At 44.8% G+C, this 23710-nt stretch overlaps 1 protein-coding gene across 3 annotated transcripts in view; it reads left to right on the plus strand.

The window, feature by feature from the left end:
* The first annotated feature begins 16019 nt into the window (after window positions 1–16019).
* Window positions 16020–23710, plus strand: part of srgap3 (SLIT-ROBO Rho GTPase activating protein 3) — a 229309-nt gene continuing 221618 nt past the window's right edge. For all 3 annotated transcript variants that reach the window (XM_080184210.1, XM_080184219.1, XM_080184227.1), the window contains exon 1: window positions 16020–16726. In XM_080184210.1, the coding sequence (XP_080040336.1) occupies window positions 16660–16726 (67 nt within the window). In that variant the 5' untranslated portion in view covers window positions 16020–16659. The remainder of the gene's footprint in view (window positions 16727–23710) is intronic.

The following is a 23710-nucleotide window of genomic DNA, read 5'->3' on the forward strand; positions in this document are numbered from 1 at the left end:
GCCAATTGAAGCCCTTGTGGACAATTAACACACCATAGGAACAGAGGGTCAGCAGTAGGCCATTCAAACCTGTTCTGCTGTCGAAGGAAATAATGGCTGATCTGCACCCCAATACTCTTTTATTGCTAATGCTCCAAATCCCTTGGTACCAACATTGCCTCCACGTGGGACAGCAACTTGGAAATTCTTGCACAGACCAAGCACAAATCCACCCTTGAAGTTACTATGCATGCATAGCAGTGCAAAATAATTTAATAGAAATAGGCACTTAAACAAATTGGCCTCCCTGTACACAACAAAAAGCAGAGGCTGTGTGGCTTAATACTCTTACACAACAATGAAGTCAAACCCAAAGTTGAAAGCTCCAATTGTCCCAGCATCCACAGTCTTTGTGCAGAGAAAATTCCAGAATTCTACTATCCTTTGTTTGTAAACTGTTTTCTATTTTTACTTTGAGACAGTTTGGCTCTAACTTTAAGATTCCCTACACTGAAGGGATTGTAAATCTATCTAGTGTGACGGTGTTGCAAACTAAGTTTCTGCAACATGAAAACTCTAAAACATTTTTCTTTCCAATATTGGCCCACCTTGTTCGTCATCCTTCCACCTCCCCATTACTCCATTTCTCCCCCGCCACTCCTCTCCTCAACACTTGAGAGTCTGCAGGCAATCCGTATCTGTGACAACAGAGAGGACCCGATAAATAAAAGCTGGCTAACGAATGCCAGTCAGATGCAGGTATGGACTCCATGTTATACATTGACAGCCAATTTGCATATGCTAAGGTTGCCAACCCTGTCTGGATCTATTCTGGGGGAGGTTGGTGGAAGCGATGTCACAAAAAGTGTGGCCTGAGCAGATGAACTTCTTTACTTGCCCAATTTCTCATCCGCTGCACTTCCCAAGGCCACTTGCACAGACTCTTTTTTTTAAATATTTATTTCTCTTTTTGATTTCTCCTTTCTCTCCCCCAAAAGCAACCACTTTGTGGACTTCTAAATGTTTAAGTGTAGCTTTCAACAGGAGTTGTGTCCAATGCTCCAAGATTTGAAGAAAATAAATAAATCAACACTTACACTGTGCTGACTGAGTTCATAGTGCATCAAGTTTCACAACAAATGCAACTGATGTAATGTTAAACTTTATCAAAGTTTTTGGACTACCCTCCCAATTCAGTGATATGAATAATTAAACCAACGCCTTTAACTGGCAGACAGATCTTAGCATGGGTACAAAAAGCTCCATCTGTCTATCTCACCTTCAGCAGATCTACTCAAACTAAGATGTGTTCGGAATGTCAATATTTAACTATTCTAATCACCCACCCATACTTAAGGCACAAGGGAGATGATGGTTTCGTGGCATAATTGCTAGACTATTAATCCAGAAACTCAGCTAATGTCCTGGAACCCCGGCTTGAATCCTGGCATGGCAGATGGTGGAATCTGAATTGAATTTAAAAAAAAATCTGGAAGTAAAAATCTGCTGATGATCATGAAACCATTGTCAATTGTTGGAAAAACCCATCTGGTTCACTAATGTCCTTTAGGGAATGAAATCTGCCATCCTGACCTGCTGTGGCCTACATGTAACTCCAGAGCCACAGAAATGTGGTTCACTCGCAATCCTCAACCCTCTGAAATGGCCTAGCAAGCCATCAGCTGTATCAGCATTTCAAGAAGGCACCAGACCTTCTCAAGGGCACGTAGGGATAAACGCTGGCCAGCCAGCGAAGTCCGTGTCCCACAAATGAATGAAAAAAACAAATCACCAGAGCTACATGCTCCACGCCAACATCATTTGCAGAAGCTGGAACTCTTCAGCACACGAACCAAGTCTCCAGCACAACAACAGCTCAGAGCTGTGGTTCTGCCCTGTCAGCGAGCTCGTTCACTCACGTTTACTGATCTGAGAATTTCTGCCTTATATCATTATATCATTTCAGAAATGACTGTCCTTACCAAGATAATGTAGGGACACAATTCTTTCAAACCCCATTGACATCTCCAATTTGTTAGTTCCTTTCCCTGTGACAGGCATGAGGAGGGGTAAAAGTGAAACCCTTAGCATTTTAAAATCGCCCAGATTGCTTTTAAAAGCCAACAGAGATCGATGGCTGTTTCTGAAGATTCCCAACCATTCCAGATGGGTCGGCAACACTAACACATATATGCAATGGTCTGCAAATATCACTGAATAGTGACGGGGTGGCTAACCTGACTGAACTTCCCTTCTGAAGCCCAGGGTGCTAAGATTATTTCAAGACCTTTCCTGATCTGTATGTCCTAGTACCACAAGTAGTGGTGCATTAAGCAAGTTAGCCATAGCATAGCAGCAATTGTATAAAACAGAGCCAGAAGAGATTCTCATTTTATTCAGAAGTTACAGGAGGAATATCTGGATGCTATTATGTGTCGCACCTCAAGAGGGTATTGTAATTCCAGTAATAATGACTGAAACAATATTGTCCAGTCACATGATGTTGAATAATAGTCAGGTCTCACAATGCTCTTGTGTTTTCTACCCTGTCACACAGCCACTCAATCATGTTTAGCTCTATTCTACAGTGGGTTAGACGCAGACCTTAAGGTTCTGCGACCTGAGTTCAAATTCATCCCAGCTTGATTCACATGGAAGTTTCTCCTCTCTCTCGGGTACACATCTGGCACAGCTTCAATCCAGTCTCCCCCCCATTGCAAAGTCTGCCTCTGACTGCCACACGTACAGACTCCATTAAGTATCAAGAACAAATATTTTGGACATCACATTCATGAGACTATACACTGGGGCAATGAGTAAAAGAATCTGAAGTCAGTATCTGGCCTGTGATCCACACAATTTCAGACTGCAGAAAGGTGAGAAACATATCAAAGATTCAAATGGGAGTCAGCTGGTTCATCAAAAGACTAGATTAGGTAACACTATAAGCTGCGATATTTCTGTTCAGATGCTGCATATTGCATTAATATGTTGAACTTTAACATTCAGCATTTGTTATCAGTAGATCTTTCAGTCTTTAATTTCCCCGGTGAGTCTAAGGTAAATGTATCACCCTGTGTGGAGCAGTTGAATACACATTAGGAAAATGCTAGGCTTGCTAAAGAGTGAGTGCAGTGTTAGCAAATCTCTCTACAAGTGACAACTCTTGTCTTCGGTGCCTCTGATTTAGTTGCAGGGATAAAAATCTCAATCAAATTTCATGCATTATATTTTTATTCACTCATGGGGTGCACACTTGATTGGCACCCCATTCATCACCATTCAATCCCTCTGCCTCGGGCTCAGAGCGACCGCAGTGTGTGCCATCTACAGGATGTACTGCAAGAATTCATCAAGGCTGCTGTGACAACAGCTTCCAAACCCGTGACAACTACCATCTAGAAACACATGGCCAGCAGATACATGAGAACACAACCACCTGGATGTTCCCCTCCAAGGCATTCACAACCTGACTTGGAAAGTATATCTCCATTCCTTCACTGTCATTGGATCAAAATCCCGGAGCTCCTTCCCTAACAACATTTCCAAAGTTGGAATTCACTGCCTAGTGGTGACTGAGGCTGAATCACTCAACTCATTTAAAAGGCACCTGGTTCTGCATGTGAAATACTGTGACCTACAAGGCTACAGAGCAGGTGCTGAAAAATAGGTGCTGGTGCTGATGGGAGTATTCAGACACCTTCAACCTCTCTCTACAACAATCCGAGGTCCCTATCTGCTTCAAGAAGATGACCATCATCCCGATACCTAAGAAAAACCAAGCAACTTGCCTTAATGACTATCAGCTGGTGGCTCTGACATCCATCATTATGAAGTACTTCAAATGGTTAGTCATGGCACAAATCAATTACAGCCTCCTGGACTACCTGGATCCACTACAGTTTGCCTACTGCTGCAACAGGTCCACAGCAGATGTCATTTCCCTTGCCCTGCACTCGAGTCTGGAACATCTAGATAATAAGGGCACCAATATCAGATTCTATTGACTACAGCTCAGCCTTCAACATACTATTCCCATGAAACTCATCTCCAACCTCCATGTTCTGGGCCTCGGCACCTCCCTCTGTGACTGGATCCTGAACTTCCTAACTCACAGACCACAATCAGAAAGGATAGGCAACAACACCTTTTCCACGATTATCCGGTGCCCCACAGAGCTGTGTCCCCAGCCCCCTACTATACTCCTTATACATCTATGACTGTGCGGCCAAATTCCCCTCCAGTTCTATTTTCAAGTTTGCTGACGACACCACCCTAGTGAGTCAGATCTTAAACAATGACGAGACAGAGTACAGGAATGAAATAGAGAACCTGATGAGCTGGTACGGCAACAACAATCTCTCCTTCAATGTCAACAAAACGAAGGAGATTGTCATCGACTTCAGGAAGCGTAAAGGAGAACATGCCCCTACATCAATGGGGATGAAGTAGAAAGGGTCAAGAGCTTCAAGTTTTTAGGTGTCCAGATCACCAACAACCTGTCCTGGTCCCCCCATGCTGACATTATAGTTAAGAAAGCCCACCAACACCTCTATTTTCTCAGAAGACGAAGGAAATTTGGCATGTCAGCTACGACTCTCACCAACATTTACAGATGCACCATAAAAGGCATTCTTTCTGGTTGTATCACAGCTTGGTATGGCTCCTGCTCTGCCCAAGGACCGCAAGGAACTACAGAAGGTCGTGAATGTAGCCCAATCCATCACACAAACCAGCCTCCCATCCATTGACTCTATCTACATTTCCCGCTGCCTCGGCAAAGCAGCCAGCATAATTAAAAACCTTATGCACCCTGGACATTCTCTCTTCCACCTTCTTCCTTCGGGAAAAAGATACAAAAGTCTGAGGTCGCTTACCAACCTGCTCAAGAACAGTTCTTCCCTGCTACTGTCAGACTTTTGATTGGGCTTACTTTGCATTAAGTTAATCTTTCTCTACACCCTAGCTATGACTGTAACACTACATTCTACACTCTCTCATTTCCTTCTCTATGAATGGTTGTTAGTCTGTAGAGCGCACAAGAAACAATACTTTTCACTGGATGTTAATACATGTGACAATAATAAATCAAATCAAATCAAATCAGAATAGGATTGAAATAAGCGGCTAGTTTTTTTCTTTTTTTGGCTGACACAGACATGGTGGGCTGAATGGCCTCTTTCTTCACCATATCTTTTCTATGATTCTACATGGACTGCAGCAGTTCAAGTATGTGCACACTAACTCAAGCTGCATTGCCTGGGATCCTCCTAAATCTGCCACTACATGTACCCCCGCATCCAATTGGTGACAAATATACGTTTTCCATAGTTTTCTGATTTCCCTGGGATTTGTAGATACATGAGATGAATTCACAAGTCCCTTTGTGGCACTTCACCACTGTGCAGCACCCTTTAGTTCTTTCACTCAAGAGTTTAAAATGCCTGAGATACAATCCCTTATTATTTGGACCTGAATATTTCCAATGTTGCGCAGCCTGGGGAACTTTAAGGTTGTTGACTTTTTTCCTTCAGTAACTCACGTATCCCCCAGTACAACTGATTGTTGGGCACTGGTCAGGTCCCCTTAAGTCACCACCTCCTTGATTTTACATGGAAGGATTGTAGATAGCAGAAAGATGCCAGCCCATTGGTTTTGTGGCAGGCTTTCATGCTTTGTATACCTTTCAGCAGGTAAGCAGTATGCACATTAACCTCTGTAATCATTTACTGCAGCAAATGACAGGCTTGATTAAACCTGGGGAATTCCTGACTCTGTCACTCCCATCATTCTACAAGCTTGAGTTGATCTAGAGTAATCTGGTTCAATAGTAGGTCAAATGATCTACAGTTGGGCCTCAGGGATCTAAGTGGTGTTCTCTTGTACAGCCACAGGGCAGAACTCACATGCTCCCACCAGTTTTCTCAGTACTTCTTCCATTTGGTTGGTCTCTTTCATTCCCTATTAAAGACTTAATGTCAAATTGGTTACAATGTGTTTAAGGATCCTATCTTCTTTCCTTTACATAGAAGTCCTTGATCAGTATAAATCCCAAGCACCTTTTAGTAGACATGAAACAAAATAAGGTGACTCAAAACGTCATTGGACTCGTTTGTCTCTTACTGCCTTGATCCTCCCCTTTGATATCCATCTGACGTGGGTAAGTTTCCTCCCATTTCAAATACAATTATCTTTAAAGAAGAGATTCTTAAAGGGGTCATATCCTTACTCAGAGATCACCATCCTCATCTGCCTATAGCTGACAGTGACTCACCTACATAAAAGAATGTAAATGTATCAAGAGAACAAACATGAATGAAACAAGGGAATTAGATTAACAGTGACAAGTGTTATGGCTATGTGAAGAGAGGTAAAAATGACTCCCCTCTCTCTTCCAAGTCTGACCATAACAGGATTATTTTGTGAGTTTAGCAATAGTTGGTCAACATGCAATCCCAGTCTTCAGGTGTCTTCTGGTAGCCATCTGAAGCCATTAACTATGCTTGCTTTTTAAAATTCTCTTCTAAAGTAGTTCAATATCTATTTGATCAACGAATGGTATCGATCATACACAAGTCACATTATCATGACACAAGGAAATGAGTGCAAAATTATGAGTGGAAAACCAGCAAGGAAATTTGCATAAAGGTAAACAAATTTAACAATAAGATGGTGAATGAAAAGTTACAAATTTCTGAGTGGAAAAACAATAATTGATTTAAAGTAACAACAGTTTAAAAGTAAGAAGAGATTAAATACAAAGTATAACAAAGAAAGTGCAAAAACAACAGGATATAAATTTATGAAGTAACAATGAGAAACAATATGAAAGTAATAAGGGGTTAAAAAGGAAGAGAGTTCCAGACTCTCAACCCTCAGAGAAAAACATTTCTCATCTCTCTCTCAAATGACTAATCTTATTTGCAAACAGTGACCCCTAGTTCTAGATTCTCCGAAAAGAGGAAATATCCACCCTGTCAGCACCCCTCAGGATCTTAAAGGTTTTGATCAAATCATCTCTTACTCTTCTGGAGTGCTGTGTATAGTTTTGGTCTCCTTACTGAATGAAAGATATATTTGCATGGGAGGGGTGGGCAATAAAGATTCATTAATTGAATCATAAAATGTTTATGGCACAAAAAGAGGCCACTTGGCCCATCGTGTCTATGCTGACCAAAAAAAAGAGCCCCGCAGTCTAATCCCATTTCCAGCATTTAGTCGATAGTCCTGCAGGTGACAGTACTTGAAACACAAATCCAGACACCATTGAAATGAGTTGAGGGTTTCTGCCTCTACCATGCTTTCAGGCTGTGAGTTCCAGGCCCCACCACCCCCTGGGTGAAAAAATGTTTCCTCATCTCCCCTCTAATCTTTCTACCAATCATTTTAAGTCAATTCCCCCTAGTCAATGATCCCTCTGTTATGGTAAACAGAACCTTCCCATCCACTCTATCCAGGTCCCCCACAATTATGTACATCCCAATCAATTCTCCCCTCAGCCTCCTCTGTTCCAAGGAGAACAACCCCAGTCTATCCAATCTTTCCTCATAGCTGCAATTTCCCAGCCCTGTTTGACTTCCCTCCCACTTCTCTGGGTTGAATCCTATTCACCACTTTCTGTCCACCTGATCAGTCCATTAATATCATTTTGCAATCTACGGAAATCCTCCTCACTATCAACCCATGTCCAATTTTTACGTCCTCTGCAAACTTCCTGATTGTTCCTCATACATTAACCTCCAAATCATTAATACATACCACAAAAAGCGGGGGATCTAGTACAAAGCCCTGTGGAACCAGCCTTCCAGTCACAAAAACACCTGGCAACAACTCAACTTTGTTTCCTGTCATTGAACCAATTAGTTTGATCCCTGGATGAGAGGCTTATCCCCATGAGGAGAAATTGGGTGAAATGTGCTGGTACTCTCCACAGTTTAAAAGAATGATCTCATTGAGACTTAGAAAATTCTTGGAGATCTTGACAGGGTAAAATAGGGAGGATGTCCCCACCCCCACGGCTGAAGAGTTTAGAACCAGGGTTCTCAGGATAAAGGCTTGGCCATTTCACACTGAGCTGGTGGGTTGTGTCTCTTTGAAATTTTCTGTGCCTGGAGATATGGAACATGAAGACTGAGAACAATAGATTATTGAGCACTATTGGAATCAATAGATATAGGGAAAGAGTGAGAGAGTGGCAGTGACATAAAAGATCAACAATGAGCTTACTGAATAGTGAAAAAGGCTCAAGGGGAGATTGTACAGCTCCTATTTCTCACACTCTTATGAATGTCAAAGAAACAAGATCTTTAGCATAAATCAAACAAGGGAATTAAGGTGAAGTAACAAGAGAATCAGTGTAAAAATGACAGATGAATTAGCGTTTGATGTAATAAAGGAATGATTGCTGCCTGTTGGGGACATCATCTGAGAACACCGTTTGCACATAGACATTGATGACCTCACCCAGTTCTTTCTCATTACCGTCTCGCTCCAGCTCTTCACTGCCTCTAAATTGTCTGACTGTCTCATCCAGCCTCACAGACTTTCTTCTCACTGAGGTCAAGATCATCCTATTTGCTGCCTACCAGGCCTATCAGGCCCAATCTCCTCCAAAGTTTCCCTCTTTCTTTAGTTCCTCTTGCACTTTCCCTAATATTCTTCCAAGTTCATCTTGCCTGCGAGACCCCACCTGAAAACTATTCTTGCTGACCACCCAACTTCTCTTCCTGGTCCCTGTGTTGGCTGAGATTATTAATGGATCTCTTTCCTCAGGTGTTGTCCATCTAGATCTGCCATCATAAACTGTCTCCTCAAAAAAACCTTTCCTGGACCCCCACTGTCTTTGCAAACAAGCATAGAAAGAACAAGGCACGAACGTGAAAGCAAAAGACCTGCATTTATATAGTGCCTTCCGCAACCACCCCGGAAATCCTTCCAAGATCATAAGATGGAGGAATAGAAGTAGGTTAATTGGCCCCTCGAGTCAGCTCCACTATTCAATTAGATCATGAGTGATCTCAAAGCACAATACAGCCAATAAACTATTGTTGAAATGTTGTCATTGTTGTCCTATAGGAAACATGCACAGCAAGATCCCACAAACAGCAATGTGATGATGGGTGATAATCTGGTTTTTTAATATTGATTCATGGATAAGAACTGGACAGAAAACTGGGGGAATTCCCAACTCATCTTCAAATTAGTGCCATGGGATCCTTCACATCTACCTGGAAGATCAAATGGGGCCTTAGTTTAACAAAGGCCCCTTACAATGAAAAATGGGAGAATTTATAACGAGGAATAAAGAAATGGCTGTGGAATTAAATTCATACTTCTCTTCAGCCTTCACAAAGGAAGACATGAATAATGTACCAGAAGTGCTAACAGAAACATGTTTTAGTGAGGAGCTGAAAGAAATCAGCATTAGTAGAGAAATGGTTTTGGGGAAATTGATAGGATTGAGGTCGATATATTTCCAGGTCCTGATAATCCTCATCCCAGAGTATTTAAGAAGTAGCTTTGGAAATAGTAGATCCATTAGTGATCATTTTCCAAAATTCTTAGGACTCTAGACTAGTTCCTACAGATTGGAGGACAGCTAATGTAAACCCGCTATTCAAAAAGGGAGATAGAGAGAAAACAGGGAATGATAGACCAATAAGCCTAACATTGGTACTGGGAAAGTTGCTGGAGTCTATTATCAAGGATTTCATAACTCGGCATTTGGTAGGCAGTGGTATAATCAGACAAAGTCAGCATAGATTTACAAAAGGGAAATCATGCTCGACAAATCTATTGGCATTTTTTGAGGATGTAACTGGTACAGCTGACCAAGAAGAACCAGTGAACATGGTTTATTTAGACTTTCAGAAGGCTTTCGACAAGGTCTCACATAACAGACTACTATGTAAAGTTAAAGCACATGGGATTGCAGGTAATGAGTTGGATAGAAAGCTGGTTAGATAGGAAGCAAAGAGTTGGCATAAATGGGTCTTTTTCTAATTGGCAGTCAGTGACTAGTGGGATTCACAGGGATCTGTGCTCAGACCCCAACTGTTCACATTATGTATTAATGATTTGGAAGAGGAAACTGAATGTATTATCTCCAAATTTGCAGATGATACAAAGTTGGGTGGGAGGGTAAGCTGCAAGAAGGATTCAGAGATGCTGTAGCATGATTTGGACAGGTTGAGTGTGTGGGCGTAAGTATGGCAGATCTCATATAATGTGGATAAATGTGAGGTTATCCATTTTGGTAGCAATAATAGGAAGACAGATTATTACTTGAAGAGGTGTAAATTGAGAGAGGTAGATACTCAACGAGACTTTGGTGTTCTTGTGCATCAGTCACTGAAAGTAAGCATGCAGGTACAGCAGGAAGTAAAGAAGGCAAATGGTATGTTGGTCTTCATTTGCAAGAGGATTTGAGTATAGGGGTAAGGATGTTTTACTGTAATTATTAGGGTTGGTGAGGCCATACTTGGAGTATTGCGTGCAGTTTTAGTGTTCTTATCTGAGGAAGGATGTCTTTGCTATAGAGGGTATACAGCAAAGGTTTACTAGACTGATTCCTGGGTTGGCAGGTCTGTCGTATGAGGAGAGATTAAGTTGGTTTGCATCACATTCACTGGAGTTTAGAAGAGTGAGAGGAGAATCTCATAGAAAGTTATAAAATTCTAACAAGGTTAGACAAGGTAGATTCAGAAAGAATTTTTCCAATGGTGGGGGAATCCAGAACTAGGGATCATAGTTTGAGGGTAAGGGGAACAGTTTAGAACTGAGGTGAGGGGAAATTTCTTCACCCAGAGGGTGGTGAATGTGTGGAATTCACTACCATAGCATATAGTTAAAGCCAAAACGTCTGATTTCAAGAAGAAATTGGATATAGCTCTTGGGGCTAAAGGGGTCAAGGGATATACAGCCAATGAACTACTGGAGGAAGGGGGGCAATCAGGATATTGAATTCATTGATCAGGCTGGAGCAGGCTGGAAGGCCACATGGCCTACTCCTGCTTCTAGTTTTTATGCTTCTAACATCTCATCCAAACCATGGTTCCTCAGGCAGCCCAGCCCCTCAGGCAACTCAACACCTCCCTCACTACCATACTGGAATTGAATCCCCAACATTCTGACTCAGAAATCAAAACGTTACCAGCTAAGCCATAACTGATAAAAAGGATGTATTTAAGTTTAACAACAGAATGAATCTAAAAGCAAAAATGGAATTAGTATTAATTTAACAAGGGAATTCATGTAAAGGGAAAATGGAAATGCATCTAAATGATTGAATACAAAATAAGTAAGGGTATTAAAATAAGTCAACAAGTGAATGAACATGAAGGTAAAAAGGAAATGACCTTAAAAGTAACAAGGAAATAAATAGGCATGAAATGTACAAAAGAACCAATGAAGAGTAACAAAGGAATAATCAAACCACAAAACATTTTAAGTGATATGGGAGATTCAACAACTCATGGACACCAATGACATGCACAACTTTTTTAATGCTGTCAAGCATGGAGGGAGCTCACAATGAACAGGGCGGCAATCAGCACTCACTAGGAAGAACATTTTGAAGAACTCCCCAGCCTACACTCTGTCTCGACCTGAACATCCTCAACTCCATTCCTCAGTACCCCATCCAGCCCAGTCTCAATGCCAACTTGGTCTGGGGCAAAGTTAAAAATACAATTTGCGATTGAGATACAACAGGCCCCCAGAGCAGATGGAAATTTTGCTGAAATTCTGAAACACATGGAGATACATTCCTGGCACAGCTGCATAATCTTATCTCCCTTATCTGGGAGGAAGAACACATCATAGAGACCCTACAGTACAGAAAGAGGCCATTTGGCCCATTGAGGCTGCACTGACCACAATACCCCCCAGGCCCTACCCCCATATCCCCACATATTTTACCCACTAATCCCTCTAACCTACACATCTCAGGACACTAAGGGGCAATTTTAGCATGGCCAATCAACCTAACCGGCACATCTTTGGACTGAGAGGGGAAACCGGAGCACCCAGAGGAAACCCATGCAGACACAAGGAGAATGTACAAACTCCACACAGACAGTGACCCAAGCCAGGAATTGAACTCAGGTCCCTGGAGCTGTGAAGCAGCAGTGCTAACCACTGGGCTACCCATGTCGAGGCATTACAGGGACACTGCCATTCTGACAATATTCAAGGAGAGACACAAGTCTGATTGCAGTAACTACAGGGGAGTCTCACTGCTGTCTGTCACTGGCAAAATTATTGCAAGGATCCTCCCCAAAATGCTTCCTCCCAGTGCCCAAGAAATTCCTTCCAGTGTCATGATACAATTTTTACCCCTCGAGAGGCACCACAGACATAATTTTCACAGCATGACAAATTCAAGAAAGGTGCAAGGAACAGCATCAGTTGCTGTATGTGGTCTTTTTTGATTTCACAAAAGTCTTTGGGTGGGATTCTCCAGCCACGCTCGCCTGAAAACTAGAGATTCCCTCCTGACTTCAATGGTCTGCCCCCACCCACTAGAATTCCAGTGGTAGGCAGGATGGAAGAATTCTGGCATTTGACTCTGTTAACCGTGAAATCTTATGGAGTATCCTCAACAAATCTGGTTGCCCTCAAAAATTTGCCACCATCCTCTGCCTACTCCATAATGACATGCAAGCCCTGATCCTCACCAATGGCGACACCACAAACCTTATCTCAGTGCAAACTGGGGTCAAATAAGGCTGTGACATTGCACCAACTCTCTTCACCATTTTCTTTGCTGCAATACTGCACCTCAATGAGCCAATGGCGGTGCTCGAACTATTCAAAACCAGCTCTGCTCATGTGCCTGACACCAATGTCCCAAAGTAATTGCTCGACTTGGAACTTGCTTATGGCAGGAGATTCCCAGGAGGACTGCTGGAACACATTTGGGATGTCTTCAAAGCATTCCTGAAAAGATCAAACATCCCCACCAGCTCATGGGAGTCCTTGACTTGTGACCAACTAAAATGGAGAAGATCCATTCAGAAAGGCACCAATCACATTGAGAAACTTTGTCAGGAACATGCAAAGTTTTTTCAGATTAATTTTAAAGAGTATGGGCGTCGCTGGCTATGCCAGCATTTATTGCCCATCCCTAACTGCCCTTGAGAAGATGGTGGTGAGCTGTCTTCTTGAACCGTCTCAGTCCACGTGGTGTAGGTACATCCATAGTGCTGTTAAGGAGGGAGTTTCAGGAAGTCGAGGAGTTGGAGGTAGAGCACAAACGTCCAAACAACTCACCTACCCAATCCACCAGCTCCACATTAGGCTAATTAGCCAACTCAGAACCAGAGTGGAACAAGTCATCCTCGATCCCAATGGACTACCAATCTTTTTGACAAGTCAAATAAACTAAGGAACAAAGTAAAAGGGACAGCCCCTTAAAGGGGGGGGGGGGGGGGGGTCGGGGGGGGGTCGGGTGGTGGTGGTGGAACCACCCAAAACAAAAAACAAGCATAGAGGAAACTTAAAACATTGAACCAAAATGTGATTAAAGGGGTCAATCATATACTCCAGCCCCTGAAGAGCCCAGCAGGCACAGAAGGCCTCAATGGTGCCCATGGACACTGCATGCATCGTCTCCATGGACACTCTGCCGTGAATGTAGCTGCGGTAGAGGATAGACAGTCGGGTTGGATGACTCCTTCGAATGCCCACTGCGTGGACCTATTTATGGTGAGTTTTACCAGGCCCAGGTACAGAATTACGAGGCGGTCCTCCCACCCCACTCACCCTGCTTCCTCCGCACATCCTCTCACCCTCACATGGGTACCTATAGATCAGGAGTGTGGAACTAGAATGCAAAAAAAATTAATGAAAGATTTTTCAGAAAATGAAAAAGGGAGTGCAACCTAAGATAATTAACATAGACATGATCCACAGACTCCACAAGACCGCAAAAAGGGCAGGTTTCTTGGGAGCCATTGAACCAGTGCATCCAAGGGAATGCCTGAGGGGTAGATTGGAAATAAATAACTATTCAATCAACTACCTATTGATTGGAACATATGAAAATTTCATGATGGAGATTATAAGGTGGAACACTGCCCATCCCACAACAATTACACTCATGAATCACTTAATTGGTGATTTGAAGGAATGGAATTTGGGTATCTACTTAACTAAATTAGTCTGAGGCCAGTAACTAATCAAATTCTTACCACAAAAATTAGTAATTTTTCCTCAAGACTTCAGGAAGCATCGTGCAAGAGGCTTTTTGCCATAGTTTTGACCTTCAGAAGACAGGAAAAAACCTACACTTACGTATATTAAGTCTGCATAGAGAAAAGGCTGGCATGAGATACAGTATTTCTAAACAATGAGAACTGATGAGACAGAGGGAGGAAATTCGAAACTTGAAAAGAAATAACATCCATTACCTGGGATGTTATGAGGAAAGGTTGGACAGGCTGAGCTTTTACGCATTCCAGTTGAGATGATTGAGAGGTGATCTCATTAAAATACAGAAGATCCTGAGAGGGCTTACAATGGATGCTGAAAGGGACTTTCCCTACACTGGGAACTATAGGGAAAACAAGGAGTTTCCCATTTAAGACAGGAATGAGCAGATTCTTTTCCTCTCGGAGGATTGTGACTCTTTGGACTTCTCTTTCCTCAGAGAGCAGTGGAGGCAGGGTCATTGAATATGTTTAAGGTAGAGGTAGATTGATTCTTGACTGACAAGAGAATCAAACGTTAGCAGGGGTAGGCAGAATGTAGAATTGCATTAGGGTTAGGCCCCAACCAGATCAACCATAATCTGATTCAATGGCAGGGCAGGCTTGAGGGGCTGAATGGCCTACTCCTGTTCTTAATTGGTACGATTGATGTGAAGTACCTATCTGTGAGCCGTAGTAAGGAAGTACACCAATCAGGAGGGTGAAAGAGAGGTTACTCTGAGGAAAGGAAGGGCAGTAACGTTTAGTGGGTAGGGGGCAAGGAGGATATTGCAGGGGAAAGCAGGCGAGCCACTGCTCAGGGGCAAGGAATGTGGGTAGGTTGGGTTAGGGTGACCAATTGAGATTGGGTGGGAACACAGACCATTAGGAAAGGGAGGCAAGCAGACTGGGGAAAGGGGTGGGAGGGTAGGGGCGAGTAGGTATAGATGGGGGAAATGGACAAGCAAGTATAGTATGTGGATGGGATGATGACGTATAATAGCAGGTGGGTAAAGGAACAAGAAGATACGGCAGGAGGTTAAGCGATAAGGAAACTGACCATGGAGAAGCGAGGCATCTCAGGAAGGGGGGAATCTGAAGGATTACCACAGAGACATCATGAGGAGAAGCTATGGGTTTGTGGGAAGCTACATGGTGTTGGGAAGGGGAGGGGAGGGGAGGGGAGGGGCTACAGGATCTGAGGGCGCGATTGGGTTTGGGGCGGGATGGGGCTGGGGGTGGGGCTACGGCGTTTGGAGGGGGAAGGGGTTACAGAGTTTGAGGGAGGGGCTACAGGGTTTTGGGGACGGAGAGCGGTTAAGAAGCCATGTCAGGCCAGTGGGCCCTTTATCCTGTGGGTACAATGATATGGTTCATTATCACAGTCAATCTCAGTTCAGTCATTGGGTTTCTAATAAATTGGACTGTGGGCTGAGTTGCTCCACTGTAATCAGGGAGCGATAGTGTCCCTGCAGGGGTTAACAGCCTCACTGTAATCAGGTTCGGTGTCCCCCTTCCCCGAGGGGTTAACAGCCCACATGGAAAATCCCCTGACTCGGGGGGGCTAGGTTTTGATGTGGGTTGTCAGTCGCGCACTCCCGTGACCGAATAGCCTACCTACTCCACTGTGAGGGAAGAGTGAACAGGCTGAGAGTGTAGACTGCGGCCCAGCGAGAACCGGGAAGGGCGGGGGGTGGAGTATATGACTTGGTGCAATAAATAAATGAATGGATGTGGGTGCAGCCGCTGGAGTTCAGGTCACATTGTTATATAAAGGTACACTGGCCATGTAATTCACAGGGTGTCCTATAGGATATCAGATTCCAGCCCCCTTTTAACAGGGGTGGGAGGAGCGCCTGACGAGCTGCTTCTGCCTGCAGTAAAGAAACACACGGGATTCAGACATCTTTTTTTTTAACCAAACTCCCTCTCCCTCCAATGCAGCTCGGCTTCTCCCCGCAGATTGACTCGCTGTCTGAGGGCTCGGCCATCCAGGGGGGAGTGGAGCAGGATGTGGGCTCGCAGGGGAGTGGGACCGACAGTGAGACACTGAGGAGCTGCTCCTTCTCTCCACCACACTAGAAAAGCTGACTGCATTTCTGCCAAGGTTGGGCTCGAAGGCTGGATCTGCAAATACAAGACAAACCAGGCAGCGCTAAGCCTCCCCAGAAACTGAATGTGCATGAGATGGTGAAGTCAGGAAGGGAAGAACATTAAATTGTGTGTGTCTCTTGCGCTCTCTCTCTCCCCCACCCCCCCCCGGCGGGCTAGAGAGGGGGGGAAGGAGAAGTATTTTTTCCCCCCTTGATCAATTTCAAAGCGTTGAAACTGACACGGAGTGTGGCAGAGAGACAGCGCCCGGATCTCCCTCCCTCTCACACCCACACACAACACAAACCGCTCCAGCTAGAACCGAGCGAGCAGGGGCATCAACTCCGGGGAAGGACAGCAGAACCGGGACTTGTCTCTGCAACTGGAGCTAGCGGCCAGGATGTCATCACAAGGAAAATTCAAAAAAGACAAAGAGATAACCACAGAATACGAGACCCAAGTGAAAGGTCAGTTCCCGAGTGTATTCTCTCTCTCACATTAAACTGGACCCCGGGAATGGCTGTTTTTCCCTATCCCCCGGGTTATGGGGACAGTGAGGGTTGTTGAGATGTTGCTGAGGTTTGGGGGAATTAAGCTGAGGGGAGGGGAATTGGGCTTGTGGTGGTGGTGGTGGTGGGGGGAGTAGTGGGTTTCGGAGGCTGCATTGCAGTGTATAGGGAGAGCAGGGGATTGCTGAGAGAGATGGCGAGCCCACTTCAGCTCAGTGTGCTGACGACCGGACCAGCTCCCCTGCTCAGTCACAGCGTTTTAATGGTCGCTTCAGCCCCGATCCCCGTCCTCCCCGCAACCTCCCCCACCCACTAGCACCACCGCCTCCTACCTCACCCCCACGACCACCACCACCTTCCCTCCCTTCCCCCCCCCCACGACCACCACCACCTTCCCTCCCTTCCCCCCCCCCCCACGACCACCACCACCTTCCCTCCCTTCCCCCCCCCCCACGACCACCACCACCTTCCCTCCCTTCCCCCCCCCCACGACCACCACCACCTTCCCTCCCTTCCCCCCCCCCACGACCACCACCACCTTCCCTCCCTTCCCCCCCCCCCACGACCACCACCACCTTCCCTCCCTTCCCCCCCCCCCACGACCACCACCACCTTCCCTTCCTTCCCCCCCCACGACCACCACCACCTTCCCTTCCTTCTCCCCCCCCCCCCACGACCACCACCACCTTCCCTCCCTTCCCCCCCCCCCACGACCACCACCACCTTCCCTCCCTTCCCCCCCCCCCACGACCACCGCCACCTTCTCTCCCTCCCCCCCCCACGACCACCACCACCTTCCCTCCCTTCCACCCCCCCCACGACCACCACCACCACCTTCCCTCCCTCCCCCCCCCCCCACGACCACCGCCACCTTCCCTCCCCCCCACAACGACCACCACCACCTTCCCTTCTCCACGACCCCCCCCCCCCACCACCACGACCACCACCTTCCCTCCTCAACCCCCCCTCACCCACGACCACCACCACCACCTTCCCTTCACCCCCCCGCCATGACGACCACCACCACCTTCCCTCCCTGCCCCCCCCCACGACCACCACCACCCTTCCCTACCCCCCCCCCCCCCCCCCCCCCACGACGACCGACCATGACCAGCACCAGCTCCCTTCTCCCCTCCACTACCACCACCACGCCCCCTATTATATACAGATTTTCTCATTGATTTAAAATAATAAAAGCTTTCTTTACAGTTAAACCTCATGCTCTCGAAACATTGACAGCAAGAGATTGTCCCCACCCGGGACTTGGCTGGGAGAGGTTCCTGTTTCTGCAGTGATGCCCAACTCCAAACCTGAAATCAAGCCAATTCCTGGGTCAGTTTCACAGTTGGTTCTGCCTATGGATTACTACTGGTGGAGGTGTCACTCCAGCAGCTTTACTTGGTGAGGGTCTGATGTGTGTCTGCCCCTCCCTGGGTAAATAGTGTAGAATACTAACCTATCCCCAAGAGTGTCTCTGTTCTGATCAGTGCTGTCCTGTTGTGCTTGCCTTTACAATGGGAGACTGCTGCATTGGAAGAAGCCTATGGTGTCTTGTACAATACAGCTGCCTTCCCCTCCACAAGAGTGGTTTTGTAAGCTATACTTTAAAACCCATTAACTGGGTTTCAAACCACCACAGCCAGGTCACCACTCCATGAGCTGTGTGGTTTCGAAAGTAACTTAAATCGTTTCTGTCTCCCAGCCTTGTGGTTGGGTTTTAAAGCCCTGCCTCACTTAATCCAGCAGATTTGATGTGTGTGTTTTGGACTAACTTGCCTTGAGCTGCATGAGAGCTTTGTTTCTGCATGAAGCTGTGTTTACAATTGCAGCTGCTATCCAAGGGATCCTGTGAAGGAATTGCTATCATCTAACCCCTTCCGTCTCTCTCTCTTTCTGTCTCTTGCAAATAGATGAATTATTCTGAGGTTTAAAGCTGGGAGGTTGGGGGTGGGGGGAATTATCTTTACTCTTTCACTGGCAGCCCCTTCCCACAGCATCCAGAACTTGCAACTGCCAAGTCCCTGGGCATTGCAAGTGATGGATAACTGCAAGAGGAGAAGTGGTGGGCTGGTGTCAGACTGACCCAATAGAGTGCAGAGACACTGGGCTGAGAATGGGGGCAGTAGTTTTCATGCATTTTGAAGATTGCCTTGTTTTCTAATTCACATTGCACTTCTTGGCTTTTTGACTAAGATCTAGATGGAGTGCAATGCTTTATCTTGTCAGCAAGGATCTTGTTTATCTCTCTTGTGGAAACCATGAATTAGATTCAATTGGAATTTGAATTTGGTTTTTGGAGCAAGCAAGGTAATGAATTTGGTTTTGTCAAGTCCACTCTGAGCATTGGCTTTGTATCTTAAGGATGGAGTAAAACATTAAAAAAAACATAGTGCAATTGCAGTAGAAACTTGACAGGCTGGTTTGTAGTTGATGTATATTGAGTTATGAATGCCCACAGTTATTAGGATTAAAGGGAGATCAACATTTCACCTTGCATTTCATCTGCCCAGATACATTTTACACCTCATTGCTCCTCCCCTCCTGGAAGTGCTGAGCTTGATGGGTTTTCAGTTCTGCGAATGCCATCTGATCCATCTAAGTCATCTTTTTCTTCAGACGGGCCCCTCGATTGTAAATGTCAGTGCTGGAGGGCAGCACAGCTGCGCCCCACTCCTGCCCTTGTTCAGCATTCTCTCTCTCTCTCTCTCTCTCTCTCTCTCTCTCACACACACACACACACACACACACACACACACACACACACACACACACACTTTCAGTTGCAGTCTCTGCACATTGAACTGGATTTTCGAATTATTTTTTTCCCTCAGCCCTCTGCTCCCCCACCCCAAACCAAAGAAGCACTGAGGCCAGTTGTAACAACTTAATTCCTACCTCCAAGGTGAGATCAGCTAACACTGAGCAGAACAGAACTTTGGCCATCTAAGTTCATGTGGTTCAGTACAACAGCCTCATAGTATGGCTTCATTTAGCCCAAGTTAGTGTCAGACGCACTAGAAATGAAGCACTTGTTGCGTCTGTATAGGGCATTGGTGAGGCCGCAGCTGGAGTACTGTGTGCAGTTTTGGTCGCTGCACTTGCGCAAGGATATTTTGGCCTTGGAGGGAGTGCAGATGAGGTTTACTAGGTTGATACCGGAGTTGAGGGGGTTGAACTATGAGGAGAGGCTGAATAAACTAGGCTTGTACTCGTTAGAGTTTAGAAGAATGAGGGGAGATCTCATTGAGACATATAAGATGATGAATGGGATGGATAGGATAGAGGTGGAGAGACTCTTCCTGCTCAGAAAGGACAGTAGGACTAGGGGGCACAGCCTCAAGATAAAGGGGAGGCGGTTTAGAACGGAGTTGAGGAAGAACTTCATCACTCAAAGGGTGGTGAATCTCTGGAATTCTCTGCCCGTTGAAGTGGTGGAGGCTACCTCGCTAAATATTTTTAAGATGCGGGTTGATGGGTTTTTGATAAGAGAGGGGATTAAGGGTTATGGGGAGAGGGCGGGAATGTGGAACTGAGCCATGACAGATCAGCCATGATCTTATTGAATGGCAGGGCAGGCTCGAAGGGCTAGATGGCCTACTCCTGCTCCTATTTCTTATGTTCTTATGTTGCTTTATGTATTTAATAATTGGGATGTATTATTGGTGTCATAGCAGACTGCAAGCTGAGTTCCTCACAATATGAGCAGTAGCATTGAGATCTCCTCTGCAACATCACCTGACTCAGTTCATTTAACACTTCTGGTTGGTTTTCCACAACAAACCCTCCATCAACTTGTCAACTAAACCTCTGCTGCCCACATCTTAACTTGCACCAGAAATCCCTTTTGTCCATCACTCCCTACATTGTCACTTCCTAGTTTCGCAACATTTAGTAATAAAATTCTCTAGCCTTGTTCTCAAATTCCTGGGCCTTTCCTCCCTACCACTCTTCCAGCCTCTCCCAGATATCTGAACTCCTTTGACATCCCTGATTTTAGTTATTCTGCTATTGGTGGCTGAAGCTTTAGCTACCTGGGCCCTAAACTCTGGATTTCCCTCCCTACACCTCTCCACCCCTCTTCCCTCCTTTACATTACTCATTAAAACCTATCTCTTTTGGTTACCTTCTGTAATATTTCATTGTATTGCTCGGTCAGCTTTTTATATGGTACTCCTGTGAACTGCCTTGGGGAATTATTTATTGTTTTAGAAATTCTAAGTATTTTATTGGTTTGAAGAATAAGATAAAGGGAAGGGATCACAGAATCTTTAGTGCAGAAAGAGGCCATTCGGTCCATCGAGTCTGCATTGGCTCATTGAAGGAGCATTCTACCTAATTCCATTCCCCTGCATTATCTCCGTGCTTTTGCACGTTCATGCTTTTCAAATAGCAATCCAATTCTTTTCAATACCTTGATTGAACTTGCCTCCACCATCCTCTCAGGAAGTTTGTTCCTGACTGCAACTACTGTGTGAAAATATTTTTCCACATCAGTGCCACTTTTGCCAATATTTTAAATATGTGCCCTCTAGTGCTTGATGTACTATTGAGAGGAAACTGTTGCTTGCTATTTAATCTGTCCATATCCTTCAGGATCTCCAATGCCTCTATCAAGTCTCCTCTCAGCTTTCTTTTCTCCATGGAAAACCATCTCGACCTTTCCAATCTACTCTCATAGCTGCAGTTTATCATCCCTGGAATTATTCTTGTGATTTCCTCTGTACTCTCTCCAATGCCTTCACACCCTTCAAGTATGGTGTCCAGAACAAGTACAAGTTCAATATGACCTCCTACTCTTGTACTTGGTGTCCCTTGTAATAAAACCTAGGACACCATATGCTTGATTAACTGCTCTCTCAACATACCTTCCCATCTTTAATGACTAAGGTCCCTCTGTTCCTGCATCTGAGTTTTTCCCTTTATTTCATACTGTCTCTCCACATTCTTGCCAAAATACATCCCTTCGCCCTTCTCATAATTGAACTTCATCTGCCACTTGGTCTGTCCAATCCATCGATGTGTCTGTCCTTTAGAAGTTCAAGACTATCCTCATCACAATTGACCAATGTTTCCAGTCTTACCATCTGCAAACTTTGAAATTATACCCTGAACACCACAGACTTTTCATTAATATATATCTGGAAGAGCGACACTGGCTGTTGGGGAACTCCAGTACAAACCTCCTTCCAAACTGATCCTGTCTCTGCTTCCTGTCACTCAACCAATTTCTTATCCAAATGCCTACTTTCCCTTCTCTTCCATAAGCCAGAATTTTGCTCAAGTCTGTGTGGTACTACATCAAATGTCTTTTGAAAATCCATTTACACCACATCAACAGCATTACCCTTATCAACCTTCTCTGTTACCACCTCAAAAAAATTCCAAGTCAGTTAAATATGACTTTCCTTTAATGAATCCATGCTGGCTTTCCTTAATTATCCTGTATCTGCCTAAATGACAATTGATTTTTGTCCCAAACTATAGTTTCCAGAAGTTTCCCTACCACTGAAGTCAGACTGGTCTGTAGTTGCCAGTACTATCCTTGCACCCCTTTTTGAACAAGGATGTAACATTTCTAATTCTGCAGTCTTCTGGCGCCACCCCTGTGTCTAAGGAAGATGGGAAGGTGCCTCTGAAATTTCCACTATTCCCTCAGTATCCTCTTGTCTGGTCCTGGTGCCTTATCAATTTTAGATAAAGAAAGCCTTTCTAATATCTCCTTGTCGATTGTAAATTCCTCAAGTGTACCAGTTTCTTCTTCCTCCTCCTCGCCTCAGCCTGGATAGCATCCTCTTGTTTTGTAAAGACAAATGCAAAGTACTCATTTCATACCTCTGCCACTTCCCCTGCTCCATATGCAAGTCTCCTTTTTTTAATCCCTAATCATCCCCACTATTTCTTTACCACCCTTTATCATTACATGCTTAGAGACATGGGATTCCCTGTTTTATCAGCTGCTAGTCTCTTTTCATACTACTTCCTTGCTTTTCTGATTAGTTTTTCACCCTGCCCTAACCTGAATTTGGCCCGATTCTCCATTATATTTTCTACCTTTCTTAAATTCATTCGCCTCAATCTCTTTCTTCTTCTAGGCTGTTCTCGATTATTTGTCCCATCTTTCCCTTTAAAGGGAACATACATTGACATTGTCAATGCTATTTCTTTGAAGATAGTTCACTGTCTCTTCTACTAACATTTGATTCGAACTCACTTGATTCAGATGCATTCTCTGGTAGCAGGGAAAAAGCTGTTTTTGAGTTGGTTGGTCCATGATCTCAAACTTTTGTATCTTTATCCTGACGGAAGAAGGTGGAAGAGAGAATGTCCAGGTGTGTGGGGGCCTTGATTATGCTGGCTGCTTTTCCAAGGCAGCAGGAAGTGTAGGTGGAGTTAACGAGTGGGAGGCTGGTTTGAATGACAGACTGGGCTTCATTTATGACTCTTGCATTTCTATGTGCATCTGTAGAAGTTGGTGAGAGTCGTAGTGAACATGTCAAATTTCCTTAGTCTCCTGAGAAAGCAGAGGCTTTGGGCTTTCTTAACTATAGCGTCTGCATGAAGGGATCAGGACCAGATGGTGATCTGGACACCTAAAAACTTGAAGCTGTTGACAATTTCTACTTTGTTCCCATTGATGTAGACTGGGCATGGCCTCCATTATGCTTCTGAAGTTAATAACTATCTCTTTCATTTTGTTGAAACTGAGGGAGAGATTATTGTCGTTATACCAGTCCACCAGATTCTCTATCTCTTTCCTGTATTTGTTTCATTGTTTGAGATCTGACCCATTATGGTGGTGCCATCAGCAAATTTGAAAATCAAGCTGGAGGGGAATTTGGCCACATAGCCTTATAGGTGTATAAGGATGATTGTGGAGGAGGTGTGGTTGCCTATCCTTACTGATTGTGGTCTGTGGGTTAGGAAGTCTAGGATCCAGTTGCA

This window comes from Carcharhinus amblyrhynchos, chromosome 3, assembly GCF_965287045.1.
Source record: "Carcharhinus amblyrhynchos chromosome 3, sCarAmb.v2.hapA, whole genome shotgun sequence".
Classification (NCBI taxonomy): Eukaryota; Metazoa; Chordata; class Chondrichthyes; order Carcharhiniformes; family Carcharhinidae; genus Carcharhinus; species Carcharhinus amblyrhynchos.